Below are 18,869 nucleotides of genomic sequence, written 5' to 3' on the forward strand. Positions count from 1 at the left end.
GTCAAAGTGTTGCGATGGAGGGACTCACTGTCCCCGATGGTTTCTGCCTGGACATTAAGGACATCAAGCATTTGTGCACGGCTGTGGTGGAAGACCTGCAGAGACAATTCGGCACTAGGCGCCATCTGAAGTCTAAGTTGATATTGCAGGGTCCAGTGGTGGATACCACCATCGTTCAGTCTTTGCAAGCCCAAGATTTGTACCTGTAAAATACCCCAGCAATCGAAAAAAAAACACACTGACTGCACAATAAAGAGAACAAACCAAGAAAATATGCCATAAACCTAAATCCAGTTCAGTCTCTCACATCACACACACAGGTGTAACAGTAAAACAATAATAAAAACAATGGCGAAATAAAATAGTCAGAAATTGATGATCGAGTTATCGATTTAATGACTCCTTTTGGTACTGAACATTTTCAATACCCAGTGTACATTTTGTTTGTTACTAAAAAGTATTTAGTTGACCTCTGGTGGCAACTGGCCTGTGTCTGATTTTGATTTGCAGAAGCAAATATGACTAGATATTTTTCTGCCGAACAACAATGTTTTCAGTGCAAAAAACTACCAAATTTCCTAGACCATAGCTTGTGAATCTAATGTTTAACTTGGCTCGACTTCTATGTTCATGAGAATTTTGACCCCATCATTTGCATGAATTTGAGTCCTGAACCATTTGTGTTTTTGTCCCCAAAAAAACTTCTGACTGAACACCAGAAATTATAAGACCATGGTGTTGGGAGGTTCATGGACATCCTGTCTGTTATCAATGTGATATTTACAAAGATACACCATATGGTGGCACTGCTGTGACGGAAGCAAACCAATCATCTTCGATCTTGCACTGACGTCACACGAGGTAGCCAATGGGCATGTAGCTGAGTGGATCGCGATTTCCTCCGGTGGAGTTTGAATTTTCCAACGAGCACCAACAGTTTGTGTCTGCAAGTGGAGCGTCGCGCCCAAAGTAAGTGCAGCTGCCTTCGTAAATTTTAGCTTTAAGTTAACGGCAACACGTCTTCTCACAACACATTTTATTATATATCTTTGATTAGTACCAATATTAACGTTGGCTAACGTTACTTGTTGTCATGTTTGCTAAAACCATGTTTACCACAGCTCGATTAACGTTCAGTCTAACAGAAACGTTTATACATGTCGGTAACGGAACGTTTACGGTCCATTTCAGGTTCATAATTCATTAATATCTCAGCGTATCTAGGTAACATCAAAACTAACGTGGTAACATTAACGTTAGTTAACGTTTCTTTAGACACTTGTAACTAGCTGGTATTTTCTAACATCACAATGCCCCCACGTCGGTAAAAGGTAACGCTAAGGGTATAAACAACACGTTAAGGGTACTGTCAATCTCAAGGCATGACATTTTATTTGTAAATAAATTTGTAAACAACATCAGGCCAAGTCGTCAGTGATGTTGTCGTTTTCTTGTTACCATTAACTCGCTTAATTAGAAAAACGCTAACTTGTGTTTAATAGCATTTAATTTTACGTGACTTTATAATTGAAGGAACAGAAGACGCTAATATTAGATCATTTTAATATGTTTAACTATCCTATTATCTATTATCATCATAACATCTCTCACTGCTGAGTTTTCGTTGGGACAAAAACAGTGTGCAGATTTCCACCCTTTAAATACATTTGTCTGTTCAGTCAGGTTATAAACATGAGCTGGGCGGTGGAGGAGTGGAAGGATGGACTTCCAGGGAAAGCCCTGCAGAAAATCCAGGAGATGGAAGTCCAGCTGGATAAACTGAAGAAAGAAAGGAGCCAGAAACAGTTTCAGCTGGACTCCTTAGAGGCTGCCCTGCAAAAGCAGAAACAAAAGGTCAGTGCTTGAGAGGAGAAGATTAATCAAATTTGATAAACTGATTTAGTATGGATAAATGAACTATATTGATTCCCCTGGCGGGAAATTACTGTTGTTGTGGTCAGAGGTTGAAATTCTTGCTAAACATACATCTTTTAATTTTCTGTTTCTTTTTGTCCAGGTGGACAGTGAACGTACAGAGACCTCTGCTTTGAAAAGAGAGAACCAGTGTTTAGTAGAGTCATGTGACTCTCTGGAGAAAACCCGTCAGAAGGTCGTTCATGACCTCGGAGTCAAAGAGCAACAGGTCAGTTACTGATGTAAAAGAGAAATATTTGCTGCAGTTTATGGCTATTTAGTTTGAAATTAATCCAGTACTACAGCACAGTTATTTTTCAATGATAATTAACTGATGTTCATGTTCATATTTCAGAGATGTACTTGAATGAGCCAACAAACATTGTATTTTTAGAATCAAATTTATAGAAAGTAAACATATAATTTTGTATGTATGCTGTATTATAACTGTTACACAGTAACTGAAGAGCAGCTCCATGTCATGTTTGATGACATGGAGATGATTGCACAAACTCACCAAGACACATCAAGTGCTGTAATGGCAAGAAAAAGGAGAATGAAGCTGAGGATGTACATGTCTGGAATTAACATTAATCTATACTTCCCTCTGATTCCAAATGAATCCTGTTCCTGAATCTAGGTGAGCTATCTGGAGGGTCAACTTAACTCCTGCAGGAAGACCATAGAAAGACTGGAGCAGGAGCTCAAGAAGTGAGTTCACTTAGTTGTCTGTTGAAATGGAGTTTTAAGTATGAAAGTAGAGTAGTTGGATTTGTATATGTTGCTCCTGTGAGTTGGTGTCTTGTCAAGTGCTCAATACATCATGCTTAAAATGACTGTATATAAACTGTTTAACTGACTATTGGATGGTTTGTGATGCAGTCTCTGTTTGTTTTTTTTAATCTGCCCAGGTACAGAAATGAATTGGATCGTTCTCAGCCAGCTGGCTCTTGCTCCTTGTCATCCTCCTCCTCTGAGATTCAGCCTTACACCACTCCACAGAAAAGTTTCTCTACCCCAGCTCCTGTTCCAGCCTACAGACAACAGGGTATTTCAGTCATCAATTGTATCTCAAAGTTCCTGCTGTATAGATTTAAAAAAAAAAAAAAAAAAAATTTAGTTATTCAATTCTTTTCTTCACCTCAGTTGTTTTTTGGTTTCCACCTATATGCCTTCCTGTCAAGCTGTCTGTTAATTTTTGATTTTCTATAAACTTAAGTTGAAGGTATAAATGCAAATGTTAGTAGTATTGCTGCCTGTCATCTATTGGGATTTTGACCCTGGAGGGGATTTTCAATTTACCCTGACATGTAAACTGTATGTGCTCCATAGATAATAGACTAGAGGAGCTTCAGGAGAAGTACAGCCAGGAGGTAGAGGAAAGGAAAAAGCTGGAGACTGAACTTAAAGTCTTGCAGGTTAAAGTGAGTACATTACTTACTTATTATGTGTTTGTTTCTTTGTATTTGGTGATGTTAACTTGCCTGTTGTCTTATAGCTGTTGAATCAGTCATCAGTCAGTGTAAGCCACAAGGACATTGCTGCCCGCCAAGCTGGATCTTCCATATTCCCATGGCAACAACAAGATCAGGCCCACAGCCGACAGTCTCAGGATGCAATGGAAACACCTCTGAAGAGGCGAGGGGCATCCCTGTGGGACACGCATGAGGAGACACCTATCAAACCCAACCAGAGAATGAGCTCCTCCAGAGCAGCACAGAGTCCCAGTGGATCCTATCAACAGATGGAGCAGCTGAAGACTCTCAACCAAGGTGGACCGTTTATGATATATTTCTGAAGTTAATGTCTTGCTTAGTGTTTGGACTCTTTCCCGTGAAATAATAAGTAGCTACTTATTTGCACAACCACTACCTCTGAAAAATCTGTTTGCTCCCTTTGAGTGTGACAATCCTGATCATGTCCAGCAGGGACTTGATTTTTTACTGTTTCTTCATCAGAGCTGCGTGGCCGTGTGTCAGAGCTGGAGAGAAATCTGTCCAATCAGGAGAAGGAAATTCGTAGCCAGGCCGTCAAGCTGCAGGAACTGCAAACCCAACTTAACCAGGCCCGCAAAGACTTGACTGAACGGGACAGAGACATCGCCAAGACTAGCCATGAGCTGAGTCAGGTTACAGACAGACACCAGCAGGCCGAGGCCAAGGTAGGCTTCCATGAGTAGTACATAGAGACTTAATTTTTGTGGGTTAGATTTTTTGTTTATTTCAAATAGTTTACAGTAGAAAAGATGGCTAAAAAGCAAAGGAAACGTGTAAATAACTGGCAAAGATGACTAAAAATGTTATTGCGGATTGTTCTCAGTGTTCCTCAGTTGAGCAGAAGCTGAAACAAGTCACAGAGGAGATGAACTGTCAGAGGCACAATGCTGAAAGCTGCAAACGAACCCTGGAGCAGAAACTCAAAGACCAAGAGAGAGACAGTCAGAAGGTGCAACAGTGTGGAGTTATACCATCATTAGGCTGCAATGTTCTTAGGTTTTATCATACACTATAAATAAATAAAAAAAAAAAAGCACTTTTGTATTTTAATCAAATGGTTTTTTCACTTTTATATTCTTTCTAGGAGCTAGCCCAGCTGCAGAGTTCCCACAATGCTTTGGATCAGCAGCTGAACCAGACCAGAACCAAGCTAACACAAGAGGTCCAACAGTCCAAAAAAGACTACAATGTACTGCAGGCTGACATGGAGAAGGTAATTTTGCAAACTCTCTGTCCTACTTCGCAGTTTCTTCATCTACTCAAATTCTTTCTTACTTCACACAGCAATCAGTTTGGGTGATAAGTCAATGAGACCTCCTTTGTGAGGGCAGCGGATACACTTCTATGTATTACGTTGTCATTGTGTTAATTTGTGTCTCATGCCTCAGACTTTGCTCTGCTCTTGTATGTAATTGTTCGTTGTCTATCCCCTTGCTCATTTTAGATGGGTTTCCAGAGGAGAGGGATGGAGAAGGAGGTGGAGGAGCAGAAACAGAAACTGCTGAGGTCAGAGCAGAGCCTCCAGGCCAGCCAGACCAAAGAGCAGGACCTCCGCAAGAAAATGGAGGTTGGTTGCCTTTTGTAGAATATTGACTTACTGTGATGGTGATTTAACATCTCACAAGCAAGTCTGCTGATACAGCTTTCATCTTTAGTTAATGGCTGAACAGCCCTTTCTGGCAAAGAAAAAATGTTAAAAATACCACCAATATCATTACATTTTAACCAAATTACCAAAATGTCCATATGTATTTATCACAACACCACAAATTTTTTTTTCTTTACATTTCTTGCCATCCTTTTTTTCTCCCGGCCTTCATGTCTTCAAATGTCTGTCATCATCTTTTGCTGTCACTTCTCTCCACACTTCTTCCTCCCTCTAGGAGCTGCAGAAAGAGAAGAACAGTGTGACTGTCCAATTGGACCAAAGCAGCAGACGTCTTTCTCAGCTAGAGGAAGAGAAGAAGAGCGCAGACCAGAGTCTCAAACGCACACAGGGGCAACTAGATGACCTCAAAGGTAAATATGTAGCATGAATGGCAATGGCAAAGGGTAGCAGTTATTTTAGAGAATTATCTGAACTTATCACACCTTTTTAATCCGATTGTCTTTTTTGCCCTTCAGCAAAATCAGAGGGACAGTTAGAAGAGCTGAAGAAACTTCAGTTGAAACTGGAGCAGCAGACTCAGGCTTCAGCCCGAGAGCTGGACAACTTGAGGAAGACACTTTCTGATGCAGAAACCAAAAATGACAGGTAAACATGGTTTTACTGTACAATAGCAGAAAGCTATGTTACTATTGCTACTTTGTAACTATATTAAAATCTATGTTACTTAACTTGATTTTTAATCATTGTAAATATTTTTTAATCACCGTAGATCTCAGAATGAACTACAGAAACAGAAACAGGAGACAGAGAGGGTGACCAACAGGTTCATGGACCTAGAGAAGGAGAGCCAAGAGCTGAAATCCAATCTCACTGCGAGTCAGAGTGAGTGTAAGGAACTGAAACAAGAACATCAAGCTTTGCTGGAGTGGAAGAAAGAGAAGGAGACCATGATTAATGAAACTGAAGCTGTGCAAAAGGAGCTCAGGGACAAAATGAACAACTTGGAGAGCAGTCTCAGCTCCCTGAATGAGACTAGTGATGAACTTAAGGTAAGCTGTGTGTGTGTGTGTCTGTGTGTGTGTCTGTGTGTGCGTGAGAGAAGGCCATTGTATATTGTTCACATCATTTTCATACTTATCAAACCATACAGTGAGCTGCATACCCCAAAACCTGTTACATTTTGTGTGGGCTTTCATTTCACAAATAATTAGTTTTAATACAGTCAGAAACACAGAAAAAACATTCAAAACACAAACCTCTGTGAAGGATAATTTATTGTGACAGTCATCAATCAGTGTTAGCACAGTGCATTCTAGGATGTTTTTTTGTTATTTATTTTCATTATAACTTGTGAAAATATGTTGATCTAATGCCATCAAGTTTTAGAGTAAGAAATAAAATCAACCCCAAAATTCAAGTAACATTAACAGTAGTCTTTAAATAGATTACTCCTCACCCTGAATACATCTCCTGTCATTCTTGTAGAAGCAGCTCATGAGTGTGGAGGCAGACAAGGCAAGTCTGTCTGCTCACATCGATTCCTTGAAGGGAGAACTCCTCAACAAAAGCACCGAGTTGGAGGAGAGAGAACACCAGTACAAGGAGCTCCAGTCTCAACTCTCTGAGGCTGGACAGAAGCACACCAAAGAACTGGAAAATGTTGGTGTGCAAGTGGCACAGCTTGAAGCTCAGGTGACTTATCATATTGCTTTTCAATATATTTTTTGGGGGGTGGGGAGGTAACCTTCTAGGTTGAAAGATATTTTTTTAGTAAAATATTTGAAGATATTGAATGTGATTATTAAAAAGCATGGCATCCTTTATCTTTGTGTTTTAATGGGATAATAAATAAATAAATCTCTCAGCATCACTGAATTGCTCTACATTTTTATTCAGATTTTGGTATATTCTATATCCAATAACATTTTTAAATTTGACAGGACCTGAAGCTATGTAATCTATAGCCAGTTAATAAACCCTTTCCTAACCAGCACTTGTTGAAAAAGAAAATCCTTATTGGCCTTGTTTGTATGTTTTTTTTTGTTTGTTTGTTTATTTTTTTGTTTGGTTTTTTTTACCTGAACAGGTCAAGAATCTGGAGTTGCAGTTGCAAAAGGAAATAACTCGAGCAGAGCAAGCTGAGAGGACAAACACTCAGCTGCTGGACGAGCACCAGACAGCCTGTGACCTGGTCCGCTCCAAAGACCAGCTGGTAGAGCTGGGCCAGGCTGAGATCAGCCAGCTGAGAGAGAGCCTCTCACAGACCACTGCTCAGCAAGAGGAGCAAAATGCCAGGTGGGGGTTTTATTTGTTGTTGAGTTCATAATTTTATATTAACTATTTTTCCGATACAACGGCCCTGAGATAGATCCTACCTATACAAACATTATAAAGTTTAGTTTTTGTTGAGACTGTGTGTGAGAGCTCTGCCTCACTGCTACATGACTTTGCAGGGTTTAAGAGGTCACTGGATACAGCCTTAAAGATGCCATAGTGCAGTATTATATGAACACTGTCCCCATTGTTAGACTAAAAGCAACTTGCTTTTAACATCCATGTTTTCTGTCTTTTCTGTCTAATCCCTACCAGGTTGGCGGAAGAGAAGGCAACCTTGCTAAAGCAATGTGAGGAGAGTGTTTCAGCGAAGATTGAAGAGACAGAGCAGATCAAGCTGCGGTTTGATGAGTCCCAGCAAGAGCTGCTGCTCACCAAAAATCAGGTTTGCTTTACCGGACTGCAACAGAAACATATTTAAGTTACTGATTATTTATTCTTTTTTATTCCTTTGGAGCTGATCCAATGAAAACCTTATGATTAAAGTAATTGTCTGGCACTTGATGAAGAGTTTTACGACTGATAATACTGAGTGTTTAAATCTATTCTGCTGAATTACTATTTTATACTTTGTGTTTTTACTTGTGTTGGATGTTATTCCTTACTTTTGTCTTAACCAATAGAAGCCTAAGTTTTTATCTTCCCTTCATGTTTAGGTCAGTTCCATGCAGCAGTTCCTGAAGGTCCAGGAGCAACTGGGAGCTGAGTTGCAGAAAGAAATTAAGACACTATCAGACAATCAAGAGGAACACAAAAAGATGTATGAGAAAAAATCAGAAGAGCTCAAACTGTTAGAGGGGGAACTGAAGGACCAGCAGGGTCAGACAGAGGAGAAGGAGAAGCAGCTCAGAGAGGCTGAAGCTCAGATTTTGTCTCTTGAGAAACAAAAGGCTGAGCTGGAAAATGTAATGCAACAGATGAAGAAAGAAACAGAGGTAAAATACTGTTAGATTTCTTTTGCTCTACTGTGATGCAGTGTTGTATTTTATCATAGTTATCTTCAAGTGCACAAATAGTCTTTAAATATACTTGTACAGATGTACTTGTACTTTACTGTGTAAATCTGTTTCCATTAGTCTCACACACAATTCAAGTTTCTTGCATCCACAACTGCAGTTGTTCAAATACAAATATGAAGTTTAATTCCATTCTTGCTCTGTTTCTTATGAAGATCATCCAGCATGTTGAGACCGAGAAGATCAACCATCTTCTGGAGCAGATATCTTCCTTAGAAGAAACGGTGGCTTCAAACAATGATGCAGCGGAGAAGCTTCCAGTCTTGAAGAATGAACTGGATGTGGTCAACCAATCGCACACTGACCTTAAAAAGTCTCTAGAAGCTCTTGAGAAGAGTCACTCCTCCACTATTCAAATCAAGTCCAACCTGGAGAACACCCTGACAGAGAAAAGTAACCTGGTCTCTGCTTTGGAGAAAGAGGTCAAAGAGCTCACAGACAAGATGAGTAAAGAGTTGGAGAGTCACGCTTCAGAGATTGAGAATTTCCTCAACAAAGAGAAGAACCTTAAAGAGCAGCTCCAAGCCACTAAGCAATCAGTAACTGCTGCCAAAGCTGAATTGAGTTCTCGTCGAGAGGAGATCAGGACCATGAAGACAACTCTGTCTGCTGCTTCACACGGCTTGGAAGAGAGAGACAACACAATAAAGAGTCTGAAGGAGAAGCTAAATAAAGCGGAGGCAGAGCAGGCCAAAACCTCTGATCTCCTGAAGGAGAAGATGGCCGCCATGAACAAAATCAAGGTAATTTATTCCCAGTTATGTCTCGGACCTTACATGTTAACAATCTTATTACATAGAATCTAAATCTTACTATAGTTATGTTTGCTTCTTTAGGATATTTTAACAAATAAACTACGATATAGCATGTTAAGTCATTCTTCATTTAATTATTCACATGCAGGTGCAGCTGGAGATGCTGCAAATGGACTTGGAAGACAATGAGACAGCCATGAACACTTTTGACAGTCAAGTGGAGGAGCTGAAGGGAACTATAGAGTCACTGGAGGCCCAGCTCGCTCAGAATGAGACCCAGATGTCTCACATGGAGGCCAGGCTGGAGGACAGCAAAGCGCAGGTAGAGCTACCGTCTTACACAAGTCTCTCAAAAATCGTTCTGTGCCACAGTTACTGGACTTAAAATGGAGATTCATTATCATTTTTTAGAGCGCAGTATTTTAACACATTTCCATCCATCATCATTTTGATTTGTTTTTAATCTCTGCGTTTTTAAAACCATTTTTATAAAATTCAGGGACCACCAAATTGACATCATCTTTACCAGCTCCTGTTGCACTTGAGGGAAGAAAATATCTTTTATGTGACTAAATCCAAATTCTGTAACCTTTTCAGGTCTCTGTCTTGGAATCCCGCTTAGAGGAGGTCCAATCCCAGAACTCTGTGCTGGAGACACAATATGTCACAGCTAAGGAGGAGTTATTCGACAGAAGCTGTGAAATAACTCGTCTGGAAGAGGACGCTGTGAAAGGAAAACAGCTTGAGGAGAGTGTTGCCGCATTAGAGTCTAAACTCTGTCAGATCACAGAGGAAAACATCAAGTTAGAGACAGCTCTCAGGCAGATAACTGAAGACAAAGACAATGATCTCAACCAGTTTCTCCAGGAGAAAAACATCTTTGAGACTACTTTGAAACAATTAACAGACAACAAAGAGCAAGTAGAAAATGAAATCATTCAAGTAAAGGAACAGCTAGAGGCTTTAGAGAAGCTATCCGAGGAGAACAAACAACTACAGACCACAGTTGAGCAGTTAACTGAAGAAAAGCTGCAAACAGATACAAAGATTGATCAAATGACTGCTGAGAAACTTGACGTTGAATCAACCGTTAGACAAGTCACTGAGGAGAAAGCCCAGCTAGATCATACCCTCAATCTGATAAATGAGGAGAAAATCCAACTTGAGGCTAAACTTAGTGAACTAACATCTGAGAAAAATGATTTGGTTTCCAACTTGAATCAAGTAGTTGAGGAAAAGCTTCAGCTGGAAATTAACTATAGTCAACTGACTGAAGAGATCATCGAACTACAGTCTAGTGTGAATCAAGTAACTGAAGAGAAGCTGCAGTTACAAGAAAGCACTGAGAGGCATGAAAATGAGGTGGCGTCACTTAAAGGGGAGAAGGAGTGCATCCAGCGCTTGCTCCAGGCCTCGGAGCAGGAGCACCAGAGGACTGAGGAGGAGAACAGAGAGAGGTACAGTACATCTTTATCTGCTCTAAAGGTTGTGTGTGCTTCTACAAGTAAATGTATTAGTATGTCTGTTTAATGGTTTTGCCTTTAGTGTTTTGTACTATTAATATTAGCTGGAATTATATGTTTTATCACAGGAGCCACCAGTTTGAGGCAGAGCAGGCCCAACTGCATCAAAAGCTGGCGAGCTTACAGAAGGAGCTGACTGTGTTCAGGCAGCAGTACGAGTCACTGTTGGAGCAGGTGGGCGAGCAACACAGCGCCATACAACAGCTGTCAGAATCACAGAGAACCGAGGGGCCAGGAGAAGAAATCAGCCACATGGAGTCTGAGGAGACAGACATTGGTGGTGCGTGTAAACCAAAACGAATGTTTTTCATGAAACATTGCTGCTACTTTAATTTGAATTTGTACATTTATGTTGAGTCATCTCTTAACAGTTTCCCCAGTGGAAGCAGAAGGACAGATTGATGTGGAGCTAACACATGATTCAAGTACAAAAACTGAGTCCCTTCCAGTTAAGGAGCAGCTGAGCCCTGTAGTGTCTGAACTGGGTGAACTTTCACACCAGTCTGACGAGGCTTTCAGGTACAATGAGTTTTGTACTAATCACAAATAAACAACTATATGTTTGTACTATTATTATATGTTTTATTGTGTGATAAGTAAATCTCATGTTCCTAAACCCTGGTAGTGAGACAGAGCTGGTCTTCAAGGAGGAAGTCATTGATCGAGAAATGATCCAAGAACATGTGGAGGAGGAGAGGCAGGCATGTGTGGTAGAGGAAACGAGAAGTAATGAGGAGGAGAAACTACACCACCAAGAGCAACCCTCAGATCAGGTAGAAAACAAGTATTTCAACAATGTATTTGGCTTCATTCATGATGCTGTCATTGGTTTAACTCGGGGTCGGGGATACTGGTCTTGATTTGATCAATTGATTTGTCTTTGACTTGATATTTAGGAATGTTCAACATCCATGTGAGCATTATTATTATGGCCTTTTTATTTTGTCTTCTTTCTTGCAGGTTCCTGAAGACAGCAGTCGTCCCAGAGATGTTCTTGAAAATGACCCTGAAGTCTGTGAAATGTCTCGACCCATGTCCTCCTTGAGTGAGACCAAAGAATTAAAATCCCCTGGTGAGGAATTAAATTGTGCTGGTAACTGCCGTTGCAATAATTATGTGTTGGCTTATATGCATGATGTTTGAATAACCTAGAAATATCAATGTGTCTATCAGCGAGAGACTTATCCAAGGGACAAGATGACCTCACCCACTACAAAGAAATGATCACAAAACAAGAAAATGAGCTCCAGACCCTGCGCTTAGAGTTTGACTGTCTGAACTCTGAACTAGCACTGAGAAAGGAGCTGACATCCGAACTGGAAGTCCAAGTTACAAACTTGGAAAAGAAAGTTCATGCAGCAGAGGAGGAGGCACATAGTGCAGCACACAAACTGAACATTACCCTGGAGGAGAAGACAGACCTTGCTGACCAGGTAGGGGCAAGCAATTGCACAATGACAAATACCTTACACATTGCAGCGTAACAATAACATTATTTTAAGTATGAGTGATACTAATGTGTGCTTATGTTCAGTTGGTGCGGCTGTCAGAGGAGAGGGAGACGTTAACTCTACAGCTACAAACAGCTAAATGTCAGCTGGCTGATGTTATAGAGATGCTGGAAGGACTGGAGATGGCCAAAGGTAAATATCTTCCTAGCTTACTGCATATGAGGAAGTCATTTCACCATTTTACATTTTAATGATTTTAAACTTCAGTCTGAAACAAGGTACTAATTTCTTAATGAATGTGGTTGTGAGTGCCTACGAATCAATTTTCTTGGTTCTGTAGGTGGATGCGACGAGAAGTTCCTTCAGCAGGAGAGTGAGTTGAAGAGGGTTCGCTCTGAGAAAGCTAACCTGGAGCAGCACATCCTGGGCATGGAGTCTGAGCTGGAGACCATGCAGGTGGAGAGGGCCAGACTGCAGGATGAGATGGAGACTAAGAAGAGGACTTGTTCAGGCATGGAGCAGCAGATAGAAACACTCATGGCAGAGGTGAGCAGAGCTGGACATCAAAATAATATAAGGGTTAAGTTAATGTACATGTATTGGGAAATCATTAATTAACTGATTTTTCCATTTTTCTTTGCACAAAAACTGACAACACAGCAAGACGTTATGGAACATAGTGTGTATTTTAAGGTTACTGATCAGTCAGGGTGACATAACTATTCTGAATATAATTTCCTCAGACAAGCCAGCTGAGGTCTGAGCTTGTGTCCTGCACTGAGGAGCGAGATGAGCTGAACCAGTCTTTGGGGCTCTGGAGAGAGAAAGTTCACAGTCTGGAGAAAACGAACGGTGACACCAGAAACCTAATTTCCATCCTGGAGGACGACATCAGAGCAGGGAGGAAGGAGTATGAAACCCTGCAAGGCAACATGGAGAAACTGAAGACAGAGAGGCAACAGGTACATACTGTACATGAAAAATAACAAGAGGGTGGTTTGAGTTGAGTCTGGGATCAGGGTACATGCCAGATTACCCAAAGTAGGCTTTTATTTACATGTAGTTTACAGTTATGAGTCCTTCTCTGTTTGCTCATGATTTTCAGTTCTGAGTGTAGCAACATAAATGCTAAGAGAAATGCCTCTTTGATTCTGTTGGCTAAAGACATGATAACATCTTAAAACATCAATGCATTCTCATGTTTGATCATAGCATTTTCTAGACTACTAGTTGAAATCCATGTGTGGTAAAATGTCCTCTGTTTACTTATTGTTGATGTTTCAGGATTGTTCTCTAACTCAAAGTTCATTCCTTGTCTTTCACTACAGCTGTTGGAGCAGATTAACGTGCAGGAGCAGGCAATCTCTCAACAGAGTGGAGAAAGAGAGGAGCTTATTGGCCATCTTAACCAGATCAAAGAAGACCACAGCTCTGTCAATCAAAGCACTGAGTCCATGGTCAGCAAGATACAGGTGAGGACGTTTGATACAAATGTTATAATATGTTGTATATTATCTCAGTAATTTAATGGATGTGTTGTTTGTTTAAATAGTATCAAGGAGAGTCACACCCAGACAATATGTTTGAATGGGGCCTAATGTTTGACCTAAACCTCTGTTACATCCCATCTGTTCAAAATAGTGCTAACTACATTGAAAAAGGGGATGGAGGAGACTGTTTGAAATAAATGCATATAGGTCTTGTATCCCTTTCACCAAAGATCAAAAAGAACTTTCCCTCTTCGTCATGAGTTTCCTTTCTAATTTCATCCCCAAGGCTTTAGAGGGAGAAGTGAACCGTCTTTCACAGTCTTTAGAGTCCTCTCTACTGGAAAAAGGAGAGATTGCCTCTCGTCTGAACGCCACACAAGATGAGGTCCAGCAGATGAGGACTGGTATTGAAAAGCTTCAGGTCCGCATTGAGTCAGATGAGCGAAAGAAAAAGAAGATGGGAGAGCTGCTGAAAGGTGACTTTTCATATCTTTGGAAATGACATGACCGCTTAAGTTTTGTGATGTGTTGGCCTAAACATGACTGTATCTCTGTAGCTGCCCAGAGAAAGTCAGACTTGCTGCAAGATCGCATTGATGCCCTGGAGCGAGAGAAGGAAGATGTAGAGCAAAGTCTAGAGGAAGCTTTTCTACAGGTATTCTGTCAAAAAACATCAGTGTATTTTTCTTACATTAACACAGTTTTTCTTTCACTGTTGCAACTTATTTTTGCCAAGATAAAATTCACATGTGGAGGGGTTTGATCAAACAAAGGGTAAGAAAATCTGCTTACATTGTATTAAATACAAATATTATATCCTTTTATACAGGCTGAGACAGCCAAAGCTGAGCTGGAGGAGGAGAGGAGAAAGGTACTTTTAAACTAGTCTGTTTGGCTATTCGATGCCCTGTTCCATACTTTATGACACAATATGTCAACCAAGAAATATATCAATCATTTCTTTCATGCTCTGACTTTCCATCTTGATTTTTTTTTCCTTCTCTCTTTGCTTGTCTCCTTTCACAAACTCTGCTGCTGTCGGTCTTGAACCCTCACCACTCTTAGGTGGAGGAGGAAAAGGCAAAGCTCAGTGAGAAACTATTGGAGCTCTCTGCCATGCTGGAAAGCCTGAGATCTGAGAAACAACACATGGAGAGAGAGTTGGAAACGAAACACAGAGAGATAGAGGAACTGAAGGCTGCTAAAGAAGAGCTGGAGAGAGGATTGGAGAAGGCCGAGGTAGATAGGAGAGAGGAAGAGGAGAGACACAAATACAAGGTAGAAGAGCTTGAGAAAGGGCTGAGAGAGGAAGCAGAGAGACAAATTAGAGAAGTTGATTGCCTCCAGGAGCAGCTGGAAGCCTCTCGTCAAAGGGAGATCTCACTTGAACAAAAGAGCGCAGAAACAGAAGTGGAGAAAGACAGGGTGCAGTCTCTGCTGGTAGAGTTGGAGAAAGAGAAACAGTGTCTGCAGAGTTCTCTGGAGGAGTGGCAGACAGAGGGAGACAGGCTCCGCTCTCAGGGAGACGAGTGGGAGAAGGAGAGAAACAACCTGAGGGCCCGTATTGAGGCTTTAGAGGGTGAAATTAAGGAGCTTAAAACACTCATAAAAGCTAAAGAGGAAGAGAAAGACGTTTTAGAAAAGGAGTGGGAGGAAGAAGCAAATCAGAGACAAGCCTCAGTGAAATCCATCTCATCTCTTATGGCAGAGAAAGAACGGATAGAAGGAGAAAATGGACGAATGGTAGAGGAAAAAGAGAAACTGCAGTCCACCTTATTGTCAGTGGAACAAGAGAGAAATGAGCTGCGCTGCACTCTTGCTTCTGTAAAAGAAGAGAAGGAAAGACTAGAGCAAGAGAGGGAGGTGGTTGCTAATGAGGAAAAGAAGCTTCAAACTAGACTTGCTTTGATAGAAGAGGAGAAACATGACATGCAACAAACTCTTTCTTCACTCAAGCAAGAGAACAAAAGAATAGAGGAGGAGAAACAGAAGTTAGAGGTTGAAAAACAGGATTTGCAGTCTTCCCTTTCTTTGATTGAATCAGAGAAAGAGAACCTGTGCTCAGCTCTGTCTGTACTGGAAAAAGAGAAGCAAAGAGCAGAAGAAGAGAAAGAGAAACTCTCAGAGAGCCTCCAGTCTACTGTTGCCTCTATGGAGAAAGACCTGGAAACACACAAATTGTCCGTCGCACAATTCAATGAGCAGGTACAACGATCAAGAAAAAAATAAAAAATAAAGTAATCTAAACTCTGAAATAATCGTCACCAGTCTTACCACTTCACTCTCTGTCCATCTCCTCTAGGTGTCAGATCTAACATCTCGTGCTGCTCGTCTGTCCAAAGAGAGAGACTCTGCTCTCAGCAAGATGAATCTTTGGATGAAAACCTGCAAACAGCTGGAGCAAGAGAAGCAAATGATGTTAAACAGCTCAGGTGCATATATGATTAACAGATTTAACAGTTAGTCTTCATCTATAATCGTAATCTCCACAAAGTGCTGTTGGATATTTTTGTTAACTTTAGACACTTTTTTGTTTCAGGAAATCAAAAGAGCACTGAGGCGGAAAAAACCAAGGAGATGGAAGAACTTAAGGCTGCTCTCGATGGAAGGAAGAGGGAATTAGAAGAAAAAGATAAAGAGCTGGAGGAGATGAAGAGTGAGTTGGAAGAAGTGAACAAACTTCTGGAGGAGAAGAGCACAGAGGCTGATGAGAGCATGGATAAATACTGCAGTCTGATGGTTGAAGTTCACAAACTGGAAGAGGCCAACAATGCACTGACCACTCGGCTAGAACAGATTACCGTTAGCCAACGTGCCAATGAGGCTAACACCCATTCTAGCAGTGCTGTCAATGCTCATCTCCGACGCTCAGGAAGGAAGTCTTCCTCGAAACATCAGGGAGAAAAGATGCATGAAAACACGGAGAACATGGCTCCCTCAACACCTCAGAGGTCATCTCCAGGGAAACGGGGTCACCGTGACATCAGTGATAAAGACAGCGCCCAAGAGGCCCTGCACAACCTGACAAAGAAGATCAAAGCTAATGCGGCGACTACACCCAAACCAAGTACTGAACAGGACGATGAGTTCAGGCCAGAGGGACTTCCTGAGCTGGTGCAGAAAGGTTTGTGTTGGGTGGTCATCCGTATTAGCCACACTATTACAAAACTATCACAAAAAAGTAGTAGTTTGTTTTCTGTGATGGTGTATACGAGTGTGAGTCCTAGTTTTAGCAGTCAGACCTCTCATGTTAGTGGGATACAGTGTGATTAGCTTATAACTCATGTGGAGAAAGTTTAATTTTTACAAGGAATTAACACAAATGAGTGTCAGTGCCAAGCTCTGCTCTACCATATTTCTATTGGTTTGAATTACTGTAAGCCTCTGGGCCTTTCACATTTTTTATTCATTTTTATTTCATAAATTTGTGCAGACCTGATTTTGAAACAAGAGTGTGTAAAACTAGCTGACACAGGTACAAATGCACAGAAATGGCTGCAACGCTAGTTGGCAGAAGAATTCACTAACTTTTCACTCATCATGACTTTCATTCTCTGTAGTGAAAAAACCATCATCATTTGTACTCCCCCAGGCTTTGCTGATATTCCCCTCGGGGAGATGAGTCCATTCATCATGAGGAGAACCACAGTGAAACGCTGCAGTCCTCGGCTGGCTGCCAAGCAGACTGTTCTCACATCTGCCCCTGATGGCAAGGTGAGCAATATATACCCAATGGCCACTTTATTAGGTACACTGATGTCAACATGTCAAAACATGTGAATCATGTCACAATGTACTATATACTCATTTCACAGTATTAGGCAGTATTGTGAACAGTGGAGTCTGACTTTAGGCATAGGGCAAGAAAAAAAAGGAGAAAAGAGATGAGTATATTTAAATGTGAGCTGCCAGCATCTCTGTGTGCAAATGTGTTTGTGTGTCAGTCTCTGTCTTTCTGACTGTGTCACATTTGCAGTTAGCTGACTGGTAAAAAGCCTTTTCACTTGTTTTCTTTCATAAGTCTGTGCCTGCATCGATGTTACTATTGTTTCTTCTCATTTGTGTAACTGGCATTGCCACCTATACTGAGAAAAATATTAAATGTTTATTAAAAATTTTAATGATGCCTTGTTAAATATGACAGATTGACAACTGTAACAATATGTACTTATCACATGTAACCAGACCGATCGTTCCACACTTACAATTTATGTTAATATGAATACAATATAATGCAGTGCATTTAGAACCAGTGCAAATGGAGGATTAACTCCTCGTGTGTTTGCTCTCTGTGTCAGCCTCCATCTTTGCTGAAATACATTGGTTTAAAATACACATGTAACATAACCATAAGGGCAGGGATACATTTGTACTGTAAAAATAGTATCTTTGAGGTCACCTGTTTGGGTCTGAAGGAAACTTTTACAGATGGTGGAAACTGAACTCTTCAACTACGCCAGTGTGTATGTGTTAGTTTAGGTTTTCAGGCCCCAAATATGTCCAGAGGATATCCGGACCCCTCACACCTTTAAGTCAGTGCAGGTCAGCTTCTTATTGTGTCAGGTCATCTGAAGGGAAGAAATGGTGGATTTAAAGGATGTTGAAGTTTCAGGTCAAAGAGGTCAAGAGGAAAGAATGCCTCACAGTCACCTGCTAGACTGAACCCCCACTGGATGTGTGTCTTTATAATGTGTCCACTTACACTGAAGTGTTGCTGCCAAATGAGCTTTATTTCTTTCATTCACAAATGTCCCACTTCCTACTTTGCTGTGTCTCTCTTTTACTCTGTCTCTCTCATCATATATTTCCTTGTTCTGTCTCCACAGCTTTTGGGGCCCACACCACTTGAGAGTCCCTCTGCAGACAGCTCCAACAGGAAGAGTCTCTCCCCAAGCAGCGAGGAGAAACCTGTGTGTCAATCACTCAGCTTACTGAAAACACCAGAGCAAAAAGACCAAACACATCAAGGAGACAACTGTCACGTTCAGTAGATTGATGTGTACACACACACACACACACACACACACACACACACACACACACACACACACACACAGTCTTGCACTTGTGATTTATTTGTAGAAGTATATAGATTCAAATGCCTAGATACACATAAGATTAACACACACATTAAAGCTAAAAGTGCTAAACACTCACAATGCACCTTTTCTTCCCCCTTCTGTTTGGGACTGTGGCAGGGGCTGTAGCAAAAGCACCAACTATACTTCACTTGTTCTTTCCAACCTGTTCGTAGCTGATAGTCATGAGAAATAAAAGCAAT

The 18,869-nt window shown here is 41.0% G+C and overlaps 1 protein-coding gene across 1 annotated transcript; it reads left to right on the forward strand.

The window, feature by feature from the left end:
• The first annotated feature begins 1,692 nt into the window (after positions 1 to 1,692).
• cenpf (centromere protein F) lies at positions 1,693 to 18,589 on the forward strand. The gene is made up of 39 exons (XM_022741713.1): positions 1,693 to 1,854; positions 2,018 to 2,143; positions 2,555 to 2,625; positions 2,826 to 2,962; positions 3,247 to 3,338; positions 3,413 to 3,686; positions 3,873 to 4,075; positions 4,234 to 4,359; positions 4,495 to 4,623; positions 4,855 to 4,977; positions 5,294 to 5,429; positions 5,535 to 5,664; positions 5,789 to 6,068; positions 6,505 to 6,711; positions 7,106 to 7,314; positions 7,609 to 7,738; positions 8,010 to 8,288; positions 8,525 to 9,112; positions 9,273 to 9,446; positions 9,722 to 10,045; positions 10,418 to 10,581; positions 10,716 to 10,927; positions 11,019 to 11,166; positions 11,273 to 11,420; positions 11,608 to 11,719; positions 11,821 to 12,080; positions 12,182 to 12,290; positions 12,439 to 12,644; positions 12,842 to 13,060; positions 13,427 to 13,570; positions 13,875 to 14,064; positions 14,146 to 14,243; positions 14,418 to 14,459; positions 14,654 to 15,220; positions 15,299 to 15,793; positions 15,891 to 16,020; positions 16,128 to 16,712; positions 17,181 to 17,302; positions 18,415 to 18,589. The coding sequence occupies exons 1-39, from the start codon at positions 1,693 to 1,695 to the stop codon at positions 18,577 to 18,579; spliced, it is 8,016 nt and encodes a 2,671-aa protein (XP_022597434.1). The 3' UTR covers positions 18,580 to 18,589.
• The last annotated feature ends 280 nt before the right edge of the window (positions 18,590 to 18,869 follow it).

The sequence above is a fragment of the Seriola dumerili genome, unplaced genomic scaffold, assembly GCF_002260705.1.
Source record: "Seriola dumerili isolate Sdu_G_001 unplaced genomic scaffold, Sdu_1.0 BDQW01000003.1, whole genome shotgun sequence".
NCBI classification, from domain to species: Eukaryota; Metazoa; Chordata; class Actinopteri; order Carangiformes; family Carangidae; genus Seriola; species Seriola dumerili.

Excerpts from the sequence above, each read along its gene's own strand:
- cenpf (XM_022741713.1), top strand. The coding sequence starts at position 1,693 with ATGAGCTGGGCGGTGGAGGAGTGGAAGGATGGACTTCCAGGGAAAGCC. Across the intron at positions 2,626-2,825 it reads CTGGAGCAGGAGCTCAAGAA|GTACAGAAATGAATTGGATC; the intron begins GTGAGTTCACTT and ends TAATCTGCCCAG. Across the intron at positions 3,687-3,872 it reads GCTGAAGACTCTCAACCAAG|AGCTGCGTGGCCGTGTGTCA; the intron begins GTGGACCGTTTA and ends TTTCTTCATCAG.